Source organism: Penicillium crustosum (assembly GCF_028827405.1).
Source record: "Penicillium crustosum strain IBT 35664 chromosome Unknown utg000001l_segment0_segment0, whole genome shotgun sequence".
Classification (NCBI taxonomy): Eukaryota; Fungi; Ascomycota; class Eurotiomycetes; order Eurotiales; family Aspergillaceae; genus Penicillium; species Penicillium crustosum.
In genome coordinates, this window is record NW_026623122.1 from 8,922,850 (window position 1) to 8,948,950 (window position 26,101).

Here is a 26,101-nt window from a genome sequence, read left to right on the forward strand (position 1 = left end):
TATCACGTCTTTATCTTCACTTGCCAACCGAATTACGTCAAAATGCCGCAGCAGCCGCCAAAGCACCTCCAGCTGGATGTATCAAAGATCCCGAAGCTTGATCTTAACCAGGCAGGTCATTTGCGCCACTTCCACAACCTTGCCTGGCAGATTGATGGTGAATGGCGAAACATGGGCACACAAGAGCCAGCTCAAGAGTGGTTAGAAGCCTATAGGTATCAACTATCCTCCATGGCTTATGGTGCTGGTGTGGCGCACTTTCATCGACTTCCGGCATTGAGGAGCGTTTTCAAGCCTCTCATACGGCGTCTGATACATAAAATGCTCCGGCGGGAAGTATGGGGTTACTGGTTTAACACCAGTCTTGCGGGCAATCGCACCGATCCTGGTCGGACTGAGTTGAGGAAGCCTTGGGCAGATCCGGTTGTGCGTGAAAATATCATGTACAGTGGACATCTTCTCCTGATGACAAGCTTGTACGCCATGCTATTTGACGATGATGAATTCGAGAAGGAGCGCTCCCTCACATTTCGTTGGGACCCTCTATTCTTTGGACTCGGTACAGAAGAATTTTCGTACGATAACCGAAGCTTGCAGGCTGCAATCATGGCGGAAATGGAGAGAAATAATTGGATTGGGGTCTGCTGCGAGCCCAACCTGGTTTTCGTCGTCTGCAACCAGTTCCCGGTAAGTCTATCTCTGTTAGCTGTGCTTATCCGCTCCACCACTGACTATTATTTAAGATCATAGCTATGCGATATAATGATACGAGAGATGGTACGGCCGTGGTTGATGACGTCCTTGCAAAATATAAACACGCATGGAATCAAAAGCAGATGATCGCACCGAATGGCTTGTATGTTGATTGGTGGTACGTGAATCAGGATCAACCCGAGATTCCGAAACAAGTTGGGCTCACTGCAGGGTATGTAATTCCGACGTTCTTAGGGTTGGGGAGTTCAGCAAGTTAACAATGACCTAAGTGCGAATGCCTTCATGAATGCCTGGAACTCCGACTTGGTGAAATCCTCCTTCGAAAAACAGTCATTCGGTTATATAACAAATATCGATGGGGAAATCCGTCTCAATTCGCCAACATTAGCGAACGTCTACAGAGACATTGCAGGATCCGACCCCGAAGACGCAGCACTGCTTTCAAAGGCACTTGGGATCGCTAAGACCATTCCACCTCCCAAATTTCCTTACCCTCTCCCAATGTTCGGGTACGTTGTGCAGTGGCTGTCGGAGCTTGGTAGAACGACAGAGTTAGAAGGACTTCTGAAGTATGCGGACACGCACCTCAATCCCACGTGGGAAGAAGGTGGGTTGTTTTATCCGCGAAATGACCAACCAATCGATGACTCTCACCGCTGGTCTTCCATGGATCGATTTACCGGGAATGCGGGAATTGGTTATGCTAGACTGAATGTCAGTGACGGCCAGAAGCTCATGTGGGATGACCCCTGGTCTAAGAGAGTTTTGGCTGAAAGACCATGGATTGACGGCATCGACTTGTCACAAGGCGTTGATTTCCTCCGAGGACATTGGGTCCCCGAGGAAGATGCTTTAGTCTTGACCCTGAAAACTTGGGATGGCAGCGTGGTCGGTTTAGAGGCAACTGCTCACAATCTGGAAAGCGGATCCTGGGCGATTTATGTTGACGGCCGACTGCAACGGTGTGTCAATGTAACTGAAGCGGGTAGTTTCACTTTCAATGTGATTGCTGGAGCAGTTGAATGTGACTATGTACTGAGGAGAATCCCCGAAGTGGATATCTAAACTGGATTCTGAGCCGGACGAGCGTGACCTTTGGAAGTTGTCGAATAACGAGTTGAATACATGGTTGAAACTGGGTATCATACCATGGAAATCTATGACTTTGATCACCAGGCATACCATACCATACAAAAGTATATAACACAGTTGGCCATTGATATCCGCACAGATTGTTGAAATAGTCGGGTTTGTCGTTTCAGTTAAAGCCATACGAATCTACCACTCGTACCATGTATATGTCTTATCATAAAGTTTATTTACATTATATTCTGGGGTACGACCGAAACCTTAAGAGCTTTCATGTAGGATATTTGTACTACTGACAAGTTGCACCTACGTTGGGCTTGCAACTTATAGAAACCTGGATGTAAGATAAAGTACGATATAGATCAACGATATAGTTATAATTCTCTAACTGAAAATAACAACATATGCGGATATAATAACTAAAAGTGAGATGAATTTTCATGTGGGATCAGTATCTGATAACAACTTCTGATAGAAATCTAGCTACATACGGCAGATGTGTGGTATGAATGGCAGATGCGTATGATTTTAACTAAAACGACAAACCCCGCTATTTTAACAACCTGTGTGGATATCAATGACCAACTGTGTTATATACTTTTGTATGGTATGTCTGGTACTCAAAGTTATATAATGTCCGTGGTATAGTTAATAACTTGTATTCGACAAATTCCATTGCCATTCTTATACGTCACGTGTAACAGCGGTACTTGCAGATGATGGAATCATAGAGTATAGTGAACCGTCCGAAGTATTGCGCAGAATTTCGGTACTCCCACATCCACCTTCTATATCTTATAAAATCCCGCCTAATATTTCGGAGGTCTGTGAGAGCAAAGGTGGCACCAGACCAGTTGACCGAACTACCGCTTAACTAAGCGGAGCCGGTTCAACACTCTTGACCGACAACGGTAGATCCAAGTGCCGACCTATGGTCGGAAATAGCAATAGTAATGGAGTAAAATGAACTAATAACTTCGAAGTGGCAGTTGGGCTTTTACCCAGCAAGTATGTCTTCCCACACAGATAAGCCTTTTGCATGCTCTTGGTGCGAGGCCCGCTTTACCAGAAAGGAACACAAGTCTAGACATGAGCAATCGCGTTAGTTGGATACATGAGTGTCTGCTATAATCACCAGCTTACAATAGTCAGATTCTCCAAGGCGATATTTTCAGTGTTCTGTATGCCCCAAGGTCTTTGTACGGAGGTAAGTCCGCCGTCAATTGAAACCCCGAGTATATTTACATAGGAAATTCACAGGGACGTGCTACTACGGCATCTCAAATCGATACACGACTCTGCATTGGCTATAGGAACACCGAGACTAGTCAACCGTACTACTCGCGCGCAAAGCGGAGAACCGGATGAGCCGAACATACCTGTTCGTGACATAGAAGTTTCAGTACCTGCTAGGGCCCATTCGCCCATGTGTGATGCTGAGAACCCCCTTGCTCATACAGAAACATTTCCCTTTCCCGACCTGGTCGGCACCGAATTTGCTGGATCAATGCTAAGTGAGGATCATGGATTTGGCTTCTACAACAATGATTTCGATAATCTTATGGACATACCCGACAATGATGTGTTGATGTTGTGCAACTCTGACGATGACCCTGGCGGTAGCTCGCCTGGACGAACAATGGATTTGGTCTACCACCTTGAAGATACTGGCAGTCAAACAAAACCCGATATTTTCGCTTTAGTCAGTGACACCGACAAGTTCACTCGGTACAAATCTATCACTCAAGGCACGCAGGGTTCATCACAGACTTGCTGGCCCACCAAACTGGCTGCTAGGCGGTATATCCGAGCATATTTTGGTTCTTTCCAGAAACATATACCACTGCTACACGTCCCAACATATCTTGCGCATCAATGCTCGGAGCCACTGCAGTTGGCAATTTATGCGATTGGTGCCCTTCATGTGTATAACGAGACTGAAGCCCGTCGATTATACCGTGCTGGGCACGAAGCTTTCTTGGCTCAAAAGTTACTGCTAGTACCTGTTGAACGACTACAGACCTTACTATTACTTACAATGTTCGGGAGTTTGTCAGACGATGATGATCTACGGGAGGAGATTCTACCTCTCCAAAGCCAACTAGCAGAAGTGAGTCCCCTGCTCATGATAAAAGTCCGTATGCTTAATGAATCCAGGAACTGCACAACATTCCAAAAGATGTTGTGTCGTCTGAATCTAGTTCTTGGGATGTGTGGGTACAGAGGGAAACGTTAAAAAGGTAAGAACTCCTTCAGAGGCCGTAGACCCAAGCTGATTCGTTAAAATAGGACCATTCTGAACATTGTGTGCTTTTTAGGGGTGATGAACGTAGCCTCTTTATCATCATCAATATTTCTTCCGCCATCCTTTGATATCGAATTTCCGTACTCGGAGACCCTTTTTCTCTGTAACAGAGAGGAAGAGTGGGAATACTTGTTCAGTTCTGCCCCCAAACCACAAACCTTTAAGATTGCCTTTCACAATCTAACATCGCTATCCGGTCCTGTGTTACAAATCGATAGTGGCTTGGGCAATCTAGTATTGATGCTTGCGCTATATACGCATGTGAGGTCTTGCAAAACGGTCTCTGCATCGCTCCCGATTCTTCTTGGTCGAGAGATAATTGAAACAAGCACCTTATCACTGAAGCGGTGGCTGAGCTCATTGGGTGGTCCAGGGGTTGCATGCCAAAACGAGCAGACCGGTGCCGACTGTTCCCTCACTGCATCAGCGTTGATTCTATGGAAAGTTGCTACCATTCAGCTCTATGCAGATTTCGCTTCAGTTACAGAAATTCAAGACGCCATTCTAGCACTTTCTACAGGACAACACCATACCATCTCCGCCCTTCACACAATCCAGATCCCGACTCACACAGCCGAGGCCATGGGCCACGCGGTTTCATTCGTCCACGGACCGGTTGTTCGCGGTGTCCAGTTCCTCAAAGCAACTGCATGTGCTGATATTTGCATATATCATGGCCTGATGGGGTTTCACTGTCTTGTTCTGCTGGTTAGATGGTTATCCAGCCTAGAGTCTGCGAGCAAAGCGACTGGAGATCAGTGTACTCACCCGGATGCGCTGCTGTTGCTGCAGAATATTCGCGAATTAGTCGGTGAATCGGACCAGCCCTCAATGGAGAGTCTCCCACTGAGTGCGGCTTGTGCAAAAATTTGGGTAGAAATCCTGAAATCAGACCGCCAAATCTGGGGGGTTAGGAAGCTGCTTTGTACTTATCTTGACAAGCTGATATAGTGAGGCCCATATCGATCTCCTGTATCTTCTGTATTGATTTCCCATTTCTGATCTAAATATGGTAGTCAATAAAGTACTGATCGTTGACAGGAGAAAGGTCAAGAATACTAGTGTGTACTCGATATATTATATGCCTACCAGACGGTCTTTTGACAAGCGTGGGCTTAGTGGAACATAGAACATTTGCTCCGTTTTTCCGGCTAGCCCATGGGCTATTGGTGGGGCACCACTTCCCAGGAGAACTGCCCGAAGAGAAAGGAAAGTTGCGCAGCATGCGAATATGCCAACATCAGACTCGATCTTGATTACTGACAAAAGTGTTGTGAGATTGTGTGGGGCACCAGCACCACCTGGGACTATCACTACTATTGGGGGCCCGAGAATGGGGTGAACTAACGAAGCACGGAATTCGTGGAAGAGTACTTATATAAATCCCTCGGTGCGCATACTCGCTTTTCAAATCAAGAAAACCTACACTGCTCAAGGTACACCGATCCAGAAAATTCCGTTCAATTTTGGCCCGAGGAGGATATTAACTCGAAGTATAGTGAAACAGTATATTCTGGTCGTCTCGATAACGCGTTGTGCTATTATCAATCAGGCGGTCGAGATTTGAACGATTAAAAAATGGACTACCCTGCCTATATAAAGTCATACAACATGACCAACAACGAGCAGCAAACTGGTCTTCAGTTTTTCACTGAAGACGTTCTTCTCGAGGACGGTAATCGCAAGATCCAAGGGCGCGAACAGGTCATCAAAGTGTTGGAAGAGGCCCACAACGGAATCAATGAAGAATTGCAGATCCGTGCTTGGGCACAGACTGGGGAAACTCTACTGGCTGAGCTTGATGGCGAATTTATCAGTGATGAGGATGCGCCGCAGCATTTTTTCTACCCGTTCAAGAAGGGTGAGAAGGTGCGATTCCGCTTCTTGGTGGCATATACGGTGGTTGCAGGGCGATTTTCAAACATTCGGATCACCTACTGGCCATCTCCTATCTCTGCATAAAGTGACCAATGGAGCCCTACCTGTGTGTACTTTTTAGTTGGAGTATACTTCCCACTTGACAGCACAACTGTGGCTATCTATATCTGTCCGCGTTCACTTGCAAATGGTTTTTCCATGTATATATTCACTGGTGACGATATTTGGAGATGTTAGTGCTCAATCTAAGGAATCTCAGAAATCTCACAATAAATGACAGAAGTCTGGCTGTACGGCAAATGTATGGTATACCCGGCACTTGAAGTCACATGGTGCTGGTTATTCTGGACATAGGTTTCTACGCCCCAATGGATTGAAATCTGATACGGTGCATACCAGCCCCTTTAGGTGTAAGAACTATGGTGACAGTGAGCTAGGTTAGGCCGAGGGGGTGTGGAAACCTATGTACTCTGACTATCAACTGAGTATTCGACAATAAATCAAAGTATTCAGTGACCTCGTGGAAGCCAGCGATCTCGTATACTCTGCATCATCTAGTGTGATATCTGGTTTTTATAAGATAATTAAGACAAATCTATGAATCAGGGTGTTATCATTTCTATGTAATTCAAACAACATACATACAATATGGATAGAAAGCCTGAGACTAGTTGTGAAGGTGGATGAATCCCACCAGGTTGGACAGTTGTACGCACCACCAGCGCCTCCATATTTTCTACTTTCTTCTCTGGATGTCTTCTTCCACTTCAGAGACTCCAGATGTAGATCCAGCTAGCTCAATGCACTTCATTCTTTTCCCTGCTGTTCCTCTGTTTCGGATGTACTGAATCTCTTGATGCCACGAGAAAAGGCCAGAAGACTCTACTCTCGGTGGGACACATATTCGAGGAGTGAAACGGTATTGACTTTTGTCAGGTCCAGCTCTTGGATGTGGTATTTCGCGACTTTGCTGGTATGGAAGGGGTCGGTTTCGGTAATCTGAGCCATTTGGTCTGCCGACTCTGCCACTGCAACGCACACTCCGCCTGTGAACGGGACCTTGCGGGCAAACAGCAGATAGACCTTCCGCTCATATTGCTCCTCTAACCAGGCTATGTGAGCTGGCAATTGCTTCTCTACTTCTTCAAGAGAAGAGAGGTAGGATACGGAGAGCAAAAAACAGGGCATCTTCAAGTGGTTTGTCTTGAACAATGGTGCAAAGCGTTTAGGTAGACCAACAAAGTCAAGGACAGAGGCGAGGATAGATTCTCTGCCAAACTATAGGCTAAAATATATAACTTCTCGGTGGAGCACCACATTATCATCTAAGCTGCCCGCTTTCCATCCCATTGCCCCAACCTAGCGCTCCAAGAATCGGTTTGTTTCTTGCCTAGCATGATTCCCGGATTTGGCTACACTCCGCCCTAACCAAAAACCAACATTAAACTACCCTGACCAAAGCATTAATCAATGACACACCGTAACTGACTAATGCCAAGTCTAATGATAAATCAAATTGCAAAGGGGGCATATATATTTCAACTTTGGTTCTAAGAGTGCCGACATCTACGGTAATTGTGCCAGAAATAGAGTTTGCTTCCAAGTACGGCAATGAATAGACGCAAATTCTTGATATTCTTTTTCGGATTTGCGGAACGGGCAGATGTGGTGCCCCACGGCCCCTAACATGCGAACCCGGGGCCATATGGAGCTCTGCTCCATATTTTCCCTCATAACACTGCCAGAGCGAAATGCCGATTTGCGAGAATGGTATCTACATAATTTATCGGATGTAGAGTGTTATCCTCTAACGGACTCTTGGATTTAGTCCGTGAGCGAGGCTTATATAAACGATCAACTACAGATAAGCTTATAATTGGCGATTTAGAGTTGTTCATTCAGCAGGACTTGGCTGTCGCATGAAGATACATATATTTTGTTTCTACCGTTATACATCCTGGTCAGAGCACGTAACAAGCAGTACAGTTTCCGAATAAGCACTAGGCACACGTTCCTTAACCCAAAAAGACTAACAGGCTAAAACCCTATCATATGCTGTGTAGTCATCGTTAGCATCATGTTCGTCTATTAGATAATGGATAGAACAAACCTTATATGAATGGTTTTTGGCTCAAGATATTCCATCAATCCTGCTTTTCCCGATTCTCGGCCAGAACCACTGGCTTTTACTCCACCGAAGGGGGTCTCAACCTCGGGCGAGAAATTTTTGTTAACACCAACCGTGCCTGTTTTGAGAAGGGCTGATACACGGAGAGCTCTGGAGATATCTTGCGTATAGATAGAAGCATCTGAGGCGTCAGTAAACGTATGTTCAGGTCCAGGGATTAGTCTTACCTGAAAGGCCAAACTGCGTGTCATTAGCGAGAGAGATTGCCTCCTTCTCGGTTTGAAACGTTTTGACTACCAAGACAGGGCCGAATATTTCCTCGGTATACACTTTGCTCCCTGGATTTGGATTCAAGAAAATCGTTGGCTCAACAAAACAGCCCTCGTCGCCGATACGATTACCGCCACATATTAGGTCTGCTTCGATCTTTCCATCCTCAATGTAAGCCAAGACCCGGTTCATCTGGTCTTTGTCCGCAAGGGGACCGAACAATGTAGAGGAAGACTTCGGATCCCCAACCCTGGTGCGAGCCTCTTCAAACTGGCATCTTAGAGCCTCTATGAAGGTTGAAGCTATGTCGTCCTGAACATAGACCCTTGAAGTCGCTTATCAATTTGTTAGTCTGTACTCGCCGAAACCAAAGAGCTATACTTACCGACACAAACTTGGCCGGTATTAGCGAGAAACCCGAACGAGCAACTTTCATTTTAGTCAGCGTAGGCCTTTTGGAGAGCATAGTATAGCTGTGCAGTATATTTACCAAGCTAATGCCGTCGCAATGTGAGCATCGTTGAACACTATAGCTGCTGACTTCCCACCCAACTCCAGGACACACCGCTTGAGATTGCTTTTAGCTGCAGCTTCTTGGACCTTGCAGCCCGCGGTCACTGATCCCGTGAAGTTGATATGGGCAATACCCATATGTGAACCCAGTAGTTTGCCTGTTTGTGCCCCTCCCGAGACGAAGTTTATAACTCCTGGTGGAAAGCCGGCCTTACAGACCAACCGGCCAAGTGCCAGTGCACCAAAAGGGGCTTTCTCAGAGGCTTTGAAGATGCACTGTTTTAAAATTTAGACAAGAATTTGAGCTTGATCTGCAGGAGCCTTTACCGTATTCCCAGCAGCAAGTGCCGGACCCAATTTCAAGGCCACGTACCTTACCAACACAATGAGTAATGGTTGACTTCTGTAGAGGTGTGTACTTACAAAAAGGTCGCATTGAACGACGCTATCGAAGCGCAAACACCCAAAGGCTCATAAGCCACGATCTTGTAAATGCCATCTTCTGCTGGATAAGACTCCCCAGAAATCTTGTCTGCATAGCCGGCATAGTCTGGGCCGCGTAAGTAATGTAACCACCTCTCCATTGGCGTAGGAATAACTCACAGCGAAGGTACTTCGAGACTAGGGGCATCATAAATTCCACACCAGCCTTGGGAACCCCCATAGCCATGGTCTCTAATTGAAGGAGAGAGTCTGCATCACCTTCGATAAGGTCTGCTAGGCGGAACAAACATTTCCCCCTCTGTTGACCAGTGAAGCTGCTCCAGGGGCCAGTCTGAAATGCGACATTTGCTGCTACAACAGCAGTGTTGATATCCTCCTCTCCGGCAACTTGGAGGTCGTTGGTAATTGTTGAGTCATCTGTCGGGTTGCGGACAGTCAAGGTCGCCCCAGAGCGAGAGCGGACATACTGCAAAAGCCAATATATGTCAGAAGAACCAAGATATTAGAGAGCGCATAAATTGTAAAAATATATTACCTGATTGTTAATAAACAATCTCGTTTCAATTCGCGACATGCTCAGCGTAGTAGTATAAATTCACGCACGATTGCTCAGATGTAGATGAGACCAAAGTGAACAAGTCCGACATACACTGTTAGCAGAAATAATAGGCACTTTGCCTGGAGAAAAGGACACCAAGAGCAACTTATGATATTAAAGTACCAATTGTTGCCGGGCTAGTAGGCTGTGGGTTATACCATACATATAAAGTGGCGCCCCACTCAAAGTCCGCAACACCCAGGTCTCAAGGAATAGCGCAAAAGTTGGTGAGGGCGCCATCGCATATTGTGAGAGGAAAGAGTTAACTGCTACATATTCTGGGACACGCCCTCAAACTACCCTTCTTCTGCGGGGCCCCGCCGATAGCTCTCTTTTGCGTTTCCGAGCTGCCACGTTCTATCTACATATATAGCAGACGACGTTCACATCCTCCTTGCATCTGTAAACACCTCCGTACAAAACAACTCTCGCAATAAAGACCAAAACTTTCTTTTCCATCTTTACTCATTAGGGATTTAAACGCACTAAGTTGCTATACTCAGAAAACCATGGCAGTACCATTTCCTGACATCCCTTGGTTGCAAGGCTTTGACAAGCCTTGTCGTTTTGAAGGAGAAGTACGAAACCTCATTGTTCACGGCGAGGTCCCAAAACAATTGGACGGGACCTTCTTTCGTGTGATGCCCGATCCGCATATCTCGCCATCTTACCACGAGAATGGTATCCACTATATACCGTTCGATGGCGATGGGAATGTCAGTGCTTTCAGAGTCAAAGATGGCCATGTCGATTTCAGGCAGCAATATGTTAAGACAGAGAGACTTGTTAAGGAGAGGGAAGCACGGCAGTCTCTGTGGGGTCGATATCAAAATCCTTATACAAGTCATCCTTGCGTGAGGGCTGCGATTGAGAGCACAGCGAACACCAATGTTGTCTATTATCATGGAAATCTGCTTGCCTTGAAAGAGTATACACTCCCATACTCTCTCGACCCAGTGACACTAGAAACACGGGGGTACTGGGATTTCGACGGACAGATCTCTTCCAGGTCATTTACCGCCCATCCGAAAGTCGACCCTAAGACCCAAGAGCTTGTATGCTGGGGTACGCAAGCAAAGGGACCCGGCACAACGGATTGCTGTTACTTCGCCCTTGGCCCGGACGGAAAGAAGACTGAGGAGTGCTGGTTCCAGAATCCCTTCTGCGGGTTTCTGCACGATGCCGGAGTATCCGAGGACTACGTCGCTTTGATGCTCGTCCCAATGCGTGTTGACATTGAGAAAATGAAAAAAGGTGGTTTGCACTATTACTACGACCATGATCTGGATCTTCACTGGGGCTTAGTACCTCGACGGGGTTCCGATGCCACAAAGGTCAGATGGTTCACTTGGAAAAACAGTTTTCCAACTCATACGGCGAACGCCTACCAGGAAGTTGGACCAGATGGAGAGGTAGAGAAGGTCTTCGTCGAGACTGTACTGGCCCAAGGGAACGTGTTACCTTTCTTTCCTGAGGAAAATCGGAAGGACAATTCACCAACAATCAGTAACATCAAAATTCAGCTGGTGCGATTTTGCTTTGACCTGAAAGCTGAAGTGCCTACGGATGGAACGTACCAGCGACTGTCTGATCCTGAAGTACTTTTGGACCTCCCTTGCGAGTTTCCACGCATAGATGATCGATTCACGGGACAAAAGCAAAGGTTCATCTTCTGTGCTACTGCCCACGTCACTGGGGAACCGAACTCATTGAGCCTGGTTGGTTCTGCCGGTTTGAATTCCTATACGATGGTGGATTTATCCCTCGGGAAAGTAGAGCACTGTTTGTTTAGGCCCAATTCTTTGGTTCAGGAACCCTGCTTTGCTCCAAGATCAAAAGATGCTTCGGAAGGAGATGGCTTCTTGATTGGATTGGTTAATCGTCTGGACACCATGTTGACGGAGATGGTGGTAATTGACACCAAGAATTTCTCCAAACCGGTAGCGGTGGTAGAAGTTGGGCTTCGACTTAGGCAAGGTTTGCACGGTAACTGGGTTGAGGCATCTGAGATGGAATAGAGGAAATTGTTGAATATTAAGTTGATTACATTGTTGAAACCGGGTATTATACCACGATGATCATGTGGCCTCTGGTACCAGGCAGACCATACAAAAGTGCATACTACAGTTAGTCATCGATGTCCGCACAGATTGTTGAAATAGCGGGTTTTGTCATTTTGAGTCAGTTGGAGAGAATCATAATACAGTGCGAGTGTACTCATAGAGAAAAGACTGTATGTATTGAGTTGGACAGAGAGAGGAGAGAGAAAGGAGGAGAGAGAGCAGGTGTACTATCTACTATGGGTTCTATCACATTGTGATGCCTCAGGCATCCAACAAATCAATATATGTTTTATCAAAGCAATAGACCCCATTAGGCCCCTATAATAGTCCGTGGACTTTGTGGGCTCTGCGGAAGCCTAATATGGGTACCCGCGATAGGTATACCCGTAGGCGATAAGCGTTATAGACGAGCAATGTCGCAGTCTACGCAGCACTCTTAACCAAAACGCCATTAAATTAAATAATTAATTCTAATAAAATCATTTATCTAGCTAGGCATCTGTTAAAGTCTGCAGAGTAGATGGGATCATGAAGGTATAACAATCTATGCATTGTGTTGATGTATGTTGAAGATGAAGGGAGTACTAAACTACTATTATAGGAAGTATGACTTCCGCAAAGCCCAATTTTGGTCCCACGACCCGCAGCGAGCTAGGCTTCTTGAGCTCGACCCGGACGTTGTCGACGCGCCCCATTCCACAAAACTATAGTCTTAGCATTTATAAAGTAGCTGAATGATGCTAAATAAATGGCTATCTTTTACCCATATTCTAGTTTATATATAGAGTTATACCATATTATCCTAATAAGGAATAGGAAAGGAAATATTATTCGACCTGAACACAACAAAAGAACCTTGAGAAAAACAATGTTGCATCTTTTAGCCCAAAGTGTTTGAGAAGGCAATAATATTGTGGAACCCGAGAGCAATATGTACTATGAAGCTCAGATCATTTCTCCATTTCAGGCTGCCCCATATGAAGGCGGCAGAGCCAAGACCATTGTGGACTATAAACCCGGCAAAGGACCCCACAGAGTGTGGGACGCAGACTTCGAATTCAGACCACAAGCTTAATTACTGTGAACTTGTTGGAATCCATAGTGTCTCTACTCGGAATATTCTCGCCGTTAACGGTTGCTCTGCTGCTATTCCTGGCTGGGAATCTGATACTCAGAATACTATAACCGTGTACAGGTGCTTCCAATCTTGAAGCTAATGGCTCAGTGATCTAAATAGAAGTGCTACACTCTTCGTCAAATGAGAGAGGATATAGTTGAAACCCATTCTTGAATCGTATACTATGACATTTAGTAGATTTAAACCAGCATTCAAATAGACTGCACAGACCATGTGTTTTCGGCTCTGAGACATCACGGACCATGGTAGTTAATATATATTCTATCTCGCTAGATCTATTGTAGAAGCACGATAAATGACTTTGTTCGCTCCATTAACTAAACATTAGATAGTTATGAGATTCATCTCCAAGCAACTCGACTTAGCATGTCTATTAGTAAGCAGCATTACTCCAGCCCTCTAAGGCTGAGGTCGAATTTTAGATTACTTCGAAGCGAAGCATGACAAGAAGTAAAGGGAAGCGGATAAATATCCGCTTTGGGTGCATGCTTATATGTCGCTAGTAGCTCGTACATACAGTAGGAGGTCTTGTGCCGTTTGTGCCGTGTGCCTCTTTAACATAGCCCGGAGTACATAGTCTTAGACAAGGTACTAGGTAACTAGAATTGAGAACTCGTTTGAGCCAAGTCAACTCAAAAAGAACAAGCAAGGCCATAAAAAAGGCGAAAAAAAGGCGAAGATAGAACAAAAAACCAAAAGAAACAAGCAAGGCAGCTGTTAGTGGTCAATGTTAGTGGTCAACGCGGGCTCCACTCGGCCGTCATGCGCATTTCGAGCTGAAATCTCTTTTAACCAGATCGGCAGTCCAGTGCAGATATAAGAATCCTTCCCTTTCGCTTGGATATATTATTGAGTTGCATTTATTATGCTGTCGAGGATACCACTATACACCCAGACTTTATAGAAGACAATCCGACCCTAAAAGCAAGAGAAAAAAGAGTGTCATCGCCTAGATACCTCCGTTTCCATCCCCCACAAAATCCCCGCACCAACCGTCCTCTCCAAATAACGGCCTCAGGATCACAGATCCCAGCATGGTCACTCCGAACCTTGATTCGGCCTCAGAAGCCGGCCAATACCAGGATCATCCAGATGCACCCCTGCCGATCCGAGTGGAGCAGTCGGGATCAAGCTCGATATCGAAGCAAAGATCGTCTTCAACGCAAACGCAATTTCGAGACGACGATGAACAAAACTACAACTGTGAAAGCGATAGTGAAGCCGACACCGAACCAGCATTGGCGCAATCAGAACCCCGTCCGATCGAGGATGATGAAGATGACGAGACTATCGCCATTGCGGCTTCGCGACCCCGCCATGCATGGCAGGTCTGGTGGTTACGCAATAAGGGTATGGGACTTGTCCTGCTGGCACAGGCTTTCGCTGCCTCGATGAATGTCATGACCCAGGTTTTGGAGATTCATAGTTCTATGCATCCTTTCCAGGTAAGAGAGAAAAGAAAGAAAAACCCCAAAATATCATTTCGCATCCATCCGATCTACAATTCTATATCACCCAACTGCAATTCTATAAAACGTCTCCCCAACTAACAGCAACCCCCAGATTCTCTTCGCCCGCATGTCCATAACAGCTGTCGCAAGCTACTTATATATGTTCCTCGCATCAACACCCTCCCCACTCGGCACACGTCCAGTCCGCGGTCTTCTCCTCCTCCGCGCCCTCTTCGGTTTCATGGGTGTCTACGGCCTCTACTATTCCGTGCAATACCTCCCCCTCTCCGAGGCAACAGTTATAACTTTCCTCTCGCCAATTATCTCCTGCTACGCCTGCTCCCTCCTCATCCCCGGCGAGACCTTCTCCCGGAAACAGCTGTGCGCCGGTCTAATCTCTCTCGGCGGTGTCGTCCTCATCGCCCGTCCATTCAGCAAGCGTGACCCGAACATCGCAGTCGCAACCCCAACTGCCGCCGCCGCTTGGGCATTGGGTATATCCGCCTCGACTGAGGATAAACCACCCTCCGAGTCAGATTCTTACCACCATGTCATGGCGACCATCGTCGCTTTGGTCGGTGTGATCGGCGCGTCGGGCGCTTATACTTCCATCCGTATGATCGGTCGTCGCGCGCACCCCCTCGTGTCTGTGACGTATTTCTCGTCCGTAACGACGGTTATTTCGTTCGTGGCGATGATCACCTTACCTTCTGTGCCATTCCGTGTGCCTACTACGGTCGTGGAGTGGACTTTGCTGACAGGATTGGGTGTATGTGGGTTTTTGTTGCAGTTTTTGTTGACGGCGGGTTTGTCGTATGTCCCGCCTGCGTCTGTGTCGAATGGGAAGCCCGTGGCGCAGGGGGGACGTGCGACGTCGATGCTTTATATGCAGATGCTCTTTGCGGTGTTTTACGATAAGGTTGTTTGGGGAAGTACGTTGAGTCCGATTAGTTGGGTCGGATCTGCGATCATTTTGGCGTGTGCGATTTATGTGGCGTTTTCGCAGGAGAGTCCTGTTCAGCGGGGGAGTGGAGTAGAGGAGTATCGTGATGTGGAGGGATACAAGGACGTCACTGATGAGGAGAGAGCGTCCGAGCAAGGGAATTGAGTTTGGGGCTTGCATTTGTATATATCTGGGGTTAGAGTATATGTATATACGACATAGTGTATATGCTTTGACCTTGGCACTTTGCTAACTGGAGCACTCTACTCCGACTATCATACACTGTAAGTATACACTCCAATAGTAATGAAAATATAAAAGCCGGAAATGTCGAAGCCAACTGCGTCATTGGGTTACAGTCGACCCGCATTTGGATTTTGATTTTTAATAGAGACTATATTACCTACATAGGTATATTATAATACTATAACACTATAATAAATATGTACTAGTCTATCAATGGAGTGGATTCCATAAAAGCCCGCTTGCCCCATAATTTCCCCATATTTCTCTTTTTAACTCTTCTTGTATAGACATTTCTAAAAGAACAAAAGAACAAAAAAAGACACCCAATGCGCCACTTCGACACCTGGATCCTCCGTGATCCCTATTCCATCTGGCACTACTACCCAACCGGCCATCGCTGGCGCGACACCGTCCGGGAATTAATTCAATCCCGCGCAATCTGTTCTCCAGAGAATCCCCTCCACCCACCTATAAACTGGAACTTGAACTTGTATCCATCAAGCCAATCCCAATTCCAATCCCAATTCCAATCCCAATTCCAATCCCAATTCCAATTCCAACCTCAACAATCCCCCCTCCTCCGTCTCCCCCGGAACTCCGTCAAATAATCTGGTCCTACGTCCTCACCAATTCCCCAACTCCAAACACTCAAACCCCACAAACCATCCATCTAGTCCAACTAAAAGGCAAAATCCGTCATGTTCGCTGTCCAACCCAAGCCCATCAACCCCAACCCAACAACTCCCACCCAATTCAGCCAAACCCCTCTTTAACCCAAAACCGCCACTGCTGCCCCACAACCCCAGCCCGCTGGCGCATCTACGACGGCCGCGTCCCAGGCCACAGCGACAGACTACTGTACCCACATACCCACTCCCATCTCCCATCAACCCTAAGTAATAGCAACACTGCCCTCCTCCGCGTCTGCCGGAACATCTACTTTGAAGCCGAGACAATCTTGTACAAATCCTCGCATTTCGACGTCGATGATTTATACACTTTCATTGCATTCGCGGGGTCCTTATCGCCGGCTGCCCGGAATGCCATTTCTCGGTTGACGGTTCAATGGATGCCGATTTGGGTTCCTATGGCTGGACTCGATCATAAGGGGTCTATCTATGCGCATACGCATAGTGATGCGTTGTGGGTTCGGTTTTGGGATGTTGTCGCTTCGTTGGAGGGATTGCGGGTGTTGGGGTTGAGTTTGGATTTGGGGAGGTTTACTAGTGTGCTTGGGAATACTGGGGAGGCGGTTGTTTCGGGCCAGAGGATTCCGTTTGGGGTTGAGGAAGCGTGGGTGAGGCCGATTCTGCGGGTTAGGGGGTTGGAGGGATTTGATTTGGCGGTTACGGCGAGGTGTGATTTGCTGGCTAAGGGGGTTGTTGAGGGGGAGTTGGTGAGGGATGTTGGGCTTTTGAGGGAGGTGTTGAGGGGGATATTGTGTGGGCCGAGGGAGAGTGGGATTGGGATGAAGGAGATGGATATGGAGGAGAGGAAGAGGAGGGGAATTAGATTGGCGATTACTGCTGCTTGATGTTTTGTGCTTTGTGTTTCTTATTTCGATACCCTTTTGTTTATATTGTGTTAATACAGCTACCTTGAACCTCTTTAACTCAGATGAAGTATTAGCAACTGGTAGAAAGCCATATACTACATAAGGTATGGCCCTCTAATCTCACACCTTACAACCCCTCACCTCCCTATTACAAGTCAAGTTTCTCTCTGCTTCAAGCCCACAAAGATAAAAAGGTACCGAGGAAGATGTCTTTCATATGTAATGAAAATACCTAACCTATTTATGACGCATCCTACTAGAGCCAGTGGAAGAAAAACTGACAGGAGTATTCGTACATTATCCAGCATATACCTATACTCAACCTAGGTGTTACTATCGCCATTATTACGCGGGGTTGAATCTCATGTTGCACACAATAACTACATATGTAACTAGTTATCAGGTCTTCACAAGTAACCTGGGGAAAAAGTGGTACCTCGGCTCGTCGCCAAGAAAACTGTTACTTAATAGAGACTTTCAATTGTTTCTAGCCCAAACATCTATTCCATTTCACCTGAAATCACCATGGATATCTCAATCTCAACTTCGGCATGCCTTCTACTGGGTTCACTGCCCTTACTAGTTCTCTCAGAATGGAAATCCAGATCACACACGGGTACCGCGGTATTCAAAATGCTCTCTTCACTGGCTTTCCTTAGCAGCCCATTCCTCCTACCATCCACAGAATGGTCAGATTATCGTCGTCTCATCACTATCGGTCTTGCCTTTTCCTTGCTAGGCGACTTTTTCCTTATTCCTTCCCATCGTGAATTCCATGGCCTGGACAGCAAAACCCCGTCCGACAAATCGGAACCCCAAGGAAAGGTATCTATATCTTTCCAACTCGGTATCGTCGCCTTCGCTGCGGCGCATATAGCCTACACTGTAGCCTTCCTGCAGGATTCTAGCGAAACCTCCTGGACGACTTTTGTCACCACGTTCGTAGGAACTCTGGCTGCTGCAAAATGGTTGGGTGTCATATATCCCCCACCACATCCCTCTCCCCAGACCAATCTACTGGACCTCGATATTACCCCGGATATGAAGCCGTTGGTTTCGGTTTATGCGGTTATCATTGGTACAATGTTCGCTGCTGCTACTTCCACCTCCCCGTTGATTGTTTCAACCGACTGGTGGCACTCGCGAGCCCTGGGAGCTGCGATGTTTGTTGTGAGTGACCTTTTCGTGGCGAAGAATGCCTTTGGGAGATCTTCTGGACCGAAGAGTGGTGGGTGGTTTGGGATCTTTGTGGGTTATGCGCTTTATTTCTGGGCTCAGATGGTTATTGCTGCAACAGTGCCAGCATGATACCTTGCATGGACTAGGAGATATCCAAGTTGTGCTGAGGGTAGATCCCACCATGACCCTCGCTCGAGACCAAATCTGGATTAGGCTATTTTGTATATAAGAGACTTCTTAAAGGGTTTCTGACCTTTGGCATTGCCCGACAACAATTGCCAGTTTGTATATAAAGTGGTATTTCACCGCGCTGTACTTTGATAATTGCCTCATAAATACGAATATAGATAGAATATCAATGCCAGGATGAGCCACTGTCCGGGACGACACATGTTTTACGTATAGCTCACCTTCGGATTCGAATTGCCATGCTAGGTATTTTCTACGATAGCTTTCCCTATAAAGACGTGTGAGATAGAATGCCACTATATAATAGTCAAGAAGAGGAGTCTACAGAGAGGTCGATGTACGCAGTGAATATGAGATTGAGATAGTTTGGAGCAGCCAAGCTCTAGACCATGGATTTGCCAGTTAGAAACACCCACAAGGAAAAGGAACATGATGTATGATAATGAACCAGTGGTTTCAACCCCTTTCCCTTCCCTTTCCCCCTTTCCTGACTTTCTGCTCCTTCGGCCAATTGAGGATTTGACCTCCTTCGCATGACCTCATGAGCTTTGTCCTGTATAGCGCATTCTTGAAACGATACCATGAGAGGCAATATGTTGGGAAGTTAATGACAGAGGATATATGATGTCCGGCTGGATTGGTATTGGGCATATACGGAAGCAACCGAGGATTCTCCCATGTGTGGAAACGGTGACCCTGCAAGTTCCCTAGAGTGGTGTGGAGAGGCCATGACTGCATCTTCTTAGGCAAATCCGACCCAGAAATAGCTTCGTGTTGACGTCTATTGTGGCGAGTGTTGTGCAAAAGCAAAGATAGCTTCCATCGATCTGCAGTTGACATCAGGGAGGAGGAGATGTGATCTTTGCTTGGAGATATCCCGCTTTAAGAAAGGGTATGCGTGGTAAAATGATATATGTATATATATAGAGTATAATGATGTTTATAGGCAGTGAAGAGAGTTATGACATGATGGTGAGAAGGGAATGGTAGGTTGGGAAAGCCATGAGAAGGAGATTGGCTTCCTTTATATTTGCTGGGTAAAAGAAAGCCTCAGGGGTAAGGCAAGTTTAAATGCAAACATGCTTACATTGTATCAATGATTAGCCAGGGACGATATTTAAGTAAATTATCCAGACTTCTGAAGTCAGAAGCAAGTGAGCTGAAACAAAACAGCTCCAACGGTCTTGGAGTGACACAGAAGCCGAGTCATTGTGAAGATAAACCAGGTAGCATGCTATTCCTTGGGCATTGTCCAGATCTCCCCGTAGGTCTTCCCTCTGACATGGTCTCCAGGTATATGTAAGTATACCCAAGTATACGCAACCCAAGATCCTCTAGGGTAAGTGGCAATTCGATTGCAGGGCCTGGCCATGACGGGTAAATTTCCCGCTCTAGGTGGCAGTGTCTCAGGAGAGACGATACCATATATTTGTACAGGACATATTTCATACGAAAACATAATCCATCAAATCTAGTAATCTGTAGTTTCAATTGACCACGCAATTGGAATCCGAAACATCAGAAGCTATCTCAATCTATGTGCAGTCCATATCCGGACACGATCAAAGGCGAGGTTGTGTACCTCAAATCAGCTGTCCATCAATTGCAGCTTTTATGAACAGACTAAAACAAACGGGGGAACAAGGAATAGCCTTGGAGAATGGACCAAGATCAAAGACCATGACCATGACCATGATCAGATGAAAAGGGTTAGATCAACTAACATCACTCATCACCATGGCCACATACAAAGACATCAAACAGGAAACAAGTTCATTGGAAGAGTATTAAGGGGAAGGAGGAGCGTTAAACCGCCGAAACACAACCAAAGCGAATATCAAAACGAAAAAAAAGCCTGTATCGAAGCCGAACCAGCCAAGTCCAACATACAGCCCATTCACAGAAGAAAAAAAGACACCAAGCGCCCGACATAGGAAAAACCGCCAGTTACGGCACAATTTGTAAAAGTATAAGACACGAACCGAATGCAAAATGAAAAGATGGATACATATGCAAAGGAATAAGGGGGAAGGTGAATTGGGGGGAAAGGTAAAATTGCAGCTACAAGAAGAATGGCAGACCTATCTACCACTCAATTTGTAGCTTGGTCGGGACAAGATGGTTTCAAAGAGAATAAATCAAGTCATCTACTTCGCAGAGACGTGACCAGCACGGCCACGCTCCTCCTCCTCGTAGCCGTTGTTGTGCTCGGACTCGAGTTCTTCGTCAGTGGGACTGTGCATGCCACTGGGGGGTTCCTGGAGAGATTGGCGACTGCGGGCCATCTGTATGAAGTGCATTAGTATGAGTTACTCTAAATAAAGCCGCGCTGCATATCCAACAATCGGGGGATGTGACTTACCCAAGCACGCACACCTCCGATCAATCCGAGACTGTAACCAGTAGCGAAATCCTCATTGCGACGCGAGCCCATGGGGCTATCTGCACGGTTTTGCTCCGCACCCACACGCGACAGATGAGACTTGCTGCCACCAGTGGGGCTGGTGAGGGGTCCACGCATACCCCAGTCCATGCTGTTGCGACCGCTGGGCGCGGGGCTGTTAGGGCGGCTGTTCTGCCAGATCTGGCGCAATTCACGACCGAGTTCTTGGCCGGTCATGGTCCAGTTGTTGCGGATGTTGTTACGCAGCTCGGCGACATGACGCTTGATCTCGAGCTCGTTCTTCTTCAGCCAGGATACGTTTAGTTCTTGGCGGGAGGCGCCACGCTTGAATTGACGGGAAATGTATTGGTCATAGTCGCGGACAACCCTACACATAGATATAATCAGTTCTGGTCTCTTGGCTTCAGTGTGGGGAAGTGGAACATACCGTGTGATGATACCAGTGGTACTGACACCCTCGGTACGCTGCGTCACTAGGAACTTGCCCTGCTCCTTGATAGGACCGTAGATGTCATCACCCTCAGCGGCCTCGTAGGGCAGATCGTCGTGAGCAACGTAGTCGATCTCATGCTCCGACAGGAACTCCGGTGTCACAATCCACGGACAGCAGGGGATGACCTCGTCAACCCACTTGCAGTGACGGATAGTCTCCGCGCGCTCGGCGCCGCTGAGCACCGTCAGACCCTTGCGCAGGTGTGTCTCCTCGTCGCCAGTAACACCAACAATCAGATAAGTATCGGGGAAGGCCTTCTTAGCCTGCTCAAGCTGTCTCATATGGCTAGAAATTGATAGTCAGCCACCATTACCCAATTGAGCAAGCTTGAAACCAGAATAAAATTGGGGGCCGAAATTAAAACTTGGTCTGCTCGTGTGATCACCTACCCAAGGTGGAACAAATCAAATACACCGTCCGCATATACGCGTACTGGGCGGCCCGTTGGAGGAGGATTAGTGCGATAACCGACGGGGTCCTGCAAGCGCCCAAAGACCGGGGGAGCCATCTGCTCCTCTGTAACAGGCTCATCGTCTTCGGCTTCGGGCAAATCGATATGTAAACCGGGGCGCGACCGAGGGCCACCCTCAATATCGCTGCTGGCGACAGTTGTCTCGGATGGCTCGCCGGGGTCTTCCTTGTTAGTGGCCGGCTTGACCCCGTTCACCTCGGTGTGGCTTGCGGCATCGGCGGCGGCAGCCTTACGGGCCCGCTTAGAAGGATGGCGGGTGCCATTGGTGCTGTGGGAGGTAGCATTGGGTCCTGTTGAGTCGTCGCCGCCTTCTTCACCAGACGCGTCGCGTGAAGATGGCTGGAGGTCGGCTGTGACGTTCTTGGGGACGGGCGCGGGAAGGTGGGAGGCGCTGCGCTTGCGCTTGCCGGCGGGGGAAGTAGATGGCGACATTATGTATTTTGAGGCCCTGGAGAATAAATGAGGGAGTTCTTCCTAGGGAAATGAATGAAAGGTTGGGGGGGAGAGAATCAGGGAGAGAATTAATGCTGAACCCTGAATGACGGCAACCCGGTTTTAGGGGAAACTGGTAATTTTCTGTTTGGGGAAAGAGTGGGGGCGCAACTCCGCTGTTTTAAGCCACAATTCTAGGAGTCTAGAGTATACGAGTATACGAGGGTTGAATCTTACAATACGAAGAATTGCAAATAGGGGCTCAACGTTGCAAATTAAGTCTTGGCATTATGTTTGGTTACACTGACCACGTGTGGATTAGGTACTCAACCCTGTGAGGTACAGGGGGTCCACGGGTATTATATCACCACTTTGTCCTACTCCATTACTATCAATTGGCATTGGAATTGTAGTTCCCAACCCCTGGGTTTACCTACGTCAGCAAACATCCATGGATGACTTTCTCTCTCAGAACTCCGTTGCTTAAAATAGAATAAAACCAACATCTACCAAGGTACAAAGAAAACGCTGAATGCATCCCGATATACGCCAAAGGGTATGTAAATGACCATTGCCATTGCCCATTGCTCACCCTGACGAAATCTCAATCAATACCCAACTCTACCAGCTTGCGCCCCTAGCAAGTACTCATTCTCGTATACACCAAACCACAGATCAATGACTGTAGGTAGGGAATAAACCGGGGATTAAGAGAAAGAAGAACTCCCGAAATAAAAAGCGGATAGAGAAGTGTAGGTAAATGGGCTCGTCAATAGCGGGCATTTTCTGCGGTATCTCGTTGTGGTGATGGCATAAAGTAAGAAACGTGTTCATAAGGCCCATTTGGCTCCCGGCGAAGGGCTCTCTTTCAACATCGACCCTCCATGGAAATTCAAAGCTCTTGTCTTTCATCTCATTCAATTCCGTCTGAGTCTCTTTGCCGCATGTCCCGTCTTTGACAAATATCCATTTCAAGTGGAAGGAGTTTAAAAAAAGGTGTAAACAGGCTCAGGACCGGAGCCCAACGATAACTAATCGCAAAATAAAGAAAAGGGGAGGAAAAAACAGGGCATAGATCGTGGAATCAAGGGGGGGAAGGGTCGTTGGCAGTGGGCAAGGAAAACAAAACCAGAGTGAAACCAAAACAGGGAGGACCAATCGAGAGACTGTTCATAAGCTCATAGTCTACGATGCGGACTTCTCTTTCTCGGCATCAGTGGAGGCCGGGGATTCGGATATTTGAGCAGAACCGCTGCCATTCTCCTGTTTCCCCTGAGGACCCGGGGTGGCCTGGCGGTCATTCCGGGTGCCCGATTCGTGCTGCACCTGGTTGGTAAGGTCCTCGTCCTCGTCCACCTCCGTCTGGTCAAAAAGCTCATCGTCGTTCTGACCCGTGATAACTTCAGTGCCATCACCCAGGAGGATGATGCGGCCCGAACGGACACTGAAACCACGGGAACGCTCCATCTCCAAGTCATATTCATCCGGGGTATCCTCGAACTGGTTCCGGATCCCGGGGCCGCGGAACTCGGCTGCACGAACTGGCCGTCAGCACGAAGAAGTGGGGATGCTTTCGGGTTCCTCGGGAGACTTGCCGTACTCGGGCGGAGCACAAGGTCCATCCCCGTTCGCAACCCGCTCTGCAATCTGGTTATACCACTCCTCCTTGGTCTTGCCTTGTAGGAGTCCGATGACGGTCATGGTCATGTTGTCACATCCAACACCGCCGGTTTCACTGTTGGAAGCAAGGCAGTTGTCCATCATGTTCTCGGAGATCTGGGCGAGGGGCTGCTTGGCAGCAATACCTCTGCGGACAAACTCAACCACGGCCTGGGAAGATTGGCAGTCCCAGATACCTGTAGATAGATTAACATTTAGACTAGTGAGGGAGAATAGCAGAAGACATACCATCACAGGCAATCACCAGGAACTCATCATCATCCGTCAACTCGTGAACGGTCACATCAGGGTATGCGGTGACGATCTGCTGTTCGGGGGAGAGCTCAGGGCTCTTCTTGAATTCAAAGTCACCGATAGCACGGGACAGGGCAAGGTTGCCATTGACACGACCGAAGTCGACGAAGCCGCCAGCAGCGGTGATACGAGCCTTCTCGCCTATTGTAATTATTTGTCAGACCCGATCTTGTTTTATATAGCGTCCTGTATGATTCTATGCACTTACCCTCGTTCTGGGGCTTGTGGTCGAATGAAAGGGGCTTGGCACGTCCCTTGACACCCAAGACGGATCGTGAATCACCAGCGTTGGCCTATGACCGGTCAGTTTAAAATTCTTCAATCCGATATTGTTTTTTCTTCTCGTCAATATCATAACATACCACCCAGATCTTCTTCTGTGAGATAATGGCCGTGGAAGCAGTACAGCCGGACACCTCCTCCTCATAACGGGGGTCTGGACCCAAGTCAGCTATCCATCATGTACCTCGGTTACAACAACACAGCACAAACCTTCCAAAATAGCCCTATCGGTCGCGAGGAAACCATCCTTCAGGGCCTGTTCAATATCGCCCTTGGCGAAAGCATCCTGTCGGGAGACGATCTTGTGCAGGTTCTCACCGGTGAACAATGCCACCTTGTCTCCACCATGGCCATCGTACACACCAAAGAAGGCGAGGCGGTGTTCCGGATCCGTCGGTTTGTCGGTGATGCCGGTATACTTTGCCTGAAGATCAAGAATTGTAGCGTGGGCGTCCTCCATGCTGATTCGCCAGCCTTGCATGGCCGACACGCCATACACACAGCAATCATCCCCGCCCTCGGACGATGTCTATAAGTGAAGAAAATAACACGTTAGTTACACTCGATGCTTTTCCACGACATATGAAAGGCTGCCTGGTAGGATTGCGATTCCAGTTCGTTGCTGGTTGAACCACCCCCACTACCCAGCTGAACTACCCAGGACCCCGCATGGCAACCCGAGGAAGATTCCTCCGAGCGACAGCGCGGACTATTTGTTCAACTGGAAGGCCTGAGAGAGGCTCGGTCTATAACTCCCTGATCCTGGGGTATGACAAAAGCCAAGAAAGGGGGGTGTGTTTCGAGGTCATGGAAGACACATTGGAGGGTCACAATGGGCCAGTGTGGGGTGTGAATCAAAAAAGCGAAATATCTCACCTTTTCGACCACCGGCTCCGATAGGGTTTGACCCATATTGGCAAAGATTGAATAATTCGGGGGGGAGGTGGTGAGATCGAGGTTTCCGGATCGAAGTGTGGAAAATGCTGGAGGTGCTGGAGGTGCTGTAGGGAAAGGGTCAGATGAGGGCGCAGGGCTTTCAGCGCGTCTGGGTCCCGCGATAAGTGGGGAACGGACGGATGATGGATTTCTTGCCTCTGTACTTTTGTTTTTAAAATAGGATAGGAATTCTGTAAAGAGATGAAGATTGGAAAGACAATTTCAAGGAAGCTTATGAGAGAAAGTCCGAGTCCTGAGAAGACCTCGCAGAGATTTCCTGGTATTGCGTTTACCGCTTTTGTTACGCTGTGCTCTATATAGTCACGTGAGGGGTGATCGGACTGGTTTATAAGGAGTTTTGAAAGGTGTTTGGGATTTGAGAGATTATTTCTTACAAGAAAGTAT

General features: G+C 47.5%; 10 protein-coding genes across 10 annotated transcripts; 6 read left to right on the top strand and 4 right to left on the bottom strand.

Moving 5' to 3' along the window:
- Nucleotides 1-42: 42 nt before the first annotated feature.
- Nucleotides 43-1,779, top strand: N7487_003313 (uncharacterized protein; the record flags this gene model as incomplete). The annotated part of the gene is made up of 3 exons (XM_056871060.1): nucleotides 43-687; nucleotides 744-925; nucleotides 984-1,779. The coding sequence occupies 3 exons, from the start codon at nucleotides 43-45 to the stop codon at nucleotides 1,777-1,779; spliced, it is 1,623 nt and encodes a 540-aa protein (XP_056735844.1).
- A 1,450-nt stretch (nucleotides 1,780-3,229) lies between these two features.
- Nucleotides 3,230-5,059, top strand: N7487_003314 (uncharacterized protein; the record flags this gene model as incomplete). Its single annotated transcript, XM_056871061.1, has 3 exons — nucleotides 3,230-3,913; nucleotides 3,961-4,043; nucleotides 4,093-5,059. The coding sequence occupies 3 exons, from the start codon at nucleotides 3,230-3,232 to the stop codon at nucleotides 5,057-5,059; spliced, it is 1,734 nt and encodes a 577-aa protein (XP_056735845.1).
- A 660-nt stretch (nucleotides 5,060-5,719) lies between these two features.
- Nucleotides 5,720-6,070, top strand: N7487_003315 (nuclear transport factor 2 family protein; the record flags this gene model as incomplete). Its single annotated transcript, XM_056871062.1, has 1 exon — nucleotides 5,720-6,070. The coding sequence occupies one exon, from the start codon at nucleotides 5,720-5,722 to the stop codon at nucleotides 6,068-6,070; it is 351 nt and encodes a 116-aa protein (XP_056735846.1).
- Nucleotides 6,071-6,868: 798 nt separating this feature from the next.
- N7487_003316 (YciI family protein) lies at nucleotides 6,869-7,174 on the bottom strand (the record flags this gene model as incomplete). Its single annotated transcript, XM_056871063.1, has 1 exon — nucleotides 6,869-7,174. The coding sequence occupies one exon, from the start codon at nucleotides 7,172-7,174 to the stop codon at nucleotides 6,869-6,871; it is 306 nt and encodes a 101-aa protein (XP_056735847.1).
- An 860-nt stretch (nucleotides 7,175-8,034) lies between these two features.
- On the bottom strand, nucleotides 8,035-9,915 carry N7487_003317 (uncharacterized protein; the record flags this gene model as incomplete). Its single annotated transcript, XM_056871064.1, has 9 exons — nucleotides 8,035-8,041; nucleotides 8,097-8,295; nucleotides 8,342-8,719; nucleotides 8,770-8,813; nucleotides 8,875-9,173; nucleotides 9,225-9,270; nucleotides 9,321-9,447; nucleotides 9,501-9,807; nucleotides 9,877-9,915. The coding sequence occupies 9 exons, from the start codon at nucleotides 9,913-9,915 to the stop codon at nucleotides 8,035-8,037; spliced, it is 1,446 nt and encodes a 481-aa protein (XP_056735848.1).
- A 533-nt stretch (nucleotides 9,916-10,448) lies between these two features.
- Nucleotides 10,449-11,957, top strand: N7487_003318 (carotenoid oxygenase family protein; the record flags this gene model as incomplete). The annotated part of the gene is made up of 1 exon (XM_056871065.1): nucleotides 10,449-11,957. The coding sequence occupies one exon, from the start codon at nucleotides 10,449-10,451 to the stop codon at nucleotides 11,955-11,957; it is 1,509 nt and encodes a 502-aa protein (XP_056735849.1).
- A 2,217-nt stretch (nucleotides 11,958-14,174) lies between these two features.
- Nucleotides 14,175-15,699, top strand: N7487_003319 (DMT family transporter; the record flags this gene model as incomplete). The annotated part of the gene is made up of 2 exons (XM_056871066.1): nucleotides 14,175-14,585; nucleotides 14,704-15,699. 2 exons carry the CDS (start codon nucleotides 14,175-14,177, stop codon nucleotides 15,697-15,699), a joined length of 1,407 nt encoding a protein of 468 aa, XP_056735850.1.
- Nucleotides 15,700-17,968: 2,269 nt separating this feature from the next.
- N7487_003320 (lysoplasmalogenase) lies at nucleotides 17,969-18,643 on the top strand (the record flags this gene model as incomplete). Its single annotated transcript, XM_056871067.1, has 1 exon — nucleotides 17,969-18,643. The coding sequence occupies one exon, from the start codon at nucleotides 17,969-17,971 to the stop codon at nucleotides 18,641-18,643; it is 675 nt and encodes a 224-aa protein (XP_056735851.1).
- Nucleotides 18,644-20,850: 2,207 nt separating this feature from the next.
- N7487_003321 (choline-phosphate cytidylyltransferase) lies at nucleotides 20,851-22,504 on the bottom strand (the record flags this gene model as incomplete). The annotated part of the gene is made up of 4 exons (XM_056871068.1): nucleotides 20,851-20,988; nucleotides 21,066-21,474; nucleotides 21,535-21,885; nucleotides 21,990-22,504. 4 exons carry the CDS (start codon nucleotides 22,502-22,504, stop codon nucleotides 20,851-20,853), a joined length of 1,413 nt encoding a protein of 470 aa, XP_056735852.1.
- A 1,185-nt stretch (nucleotides 22,505-23,689) lies between these two features.
- N7487_003322 (PP2C family serine/threonine-protein phosphatase) lies at nucleotides 23,690-25,672 on the bottom strand (the record flags this gene model as incomplete). The annotated part of the gene is made up of 7 exons (XM_056871069.1): nucleotides 23,690-24,036; nucleotides 24,100-24,360; nucleotides 24,413-24,619; nucleotides 24,687-24,771; nucleotides 24,841-24,914; nucleotides 24,971-25,289; nucleotides 25,637-25,672. The coding sequence occupies 7 exons, from the start codon at nucleotides 25,670-25,672 to the stop codon at nucleotides 23,690-23,692; spliced, it is 1,329 nt and encodes a 442-aa protein (XP_056735853.1).
- Nucleotides 25,673-26,101: the final 429 nt, after the last annotated feature.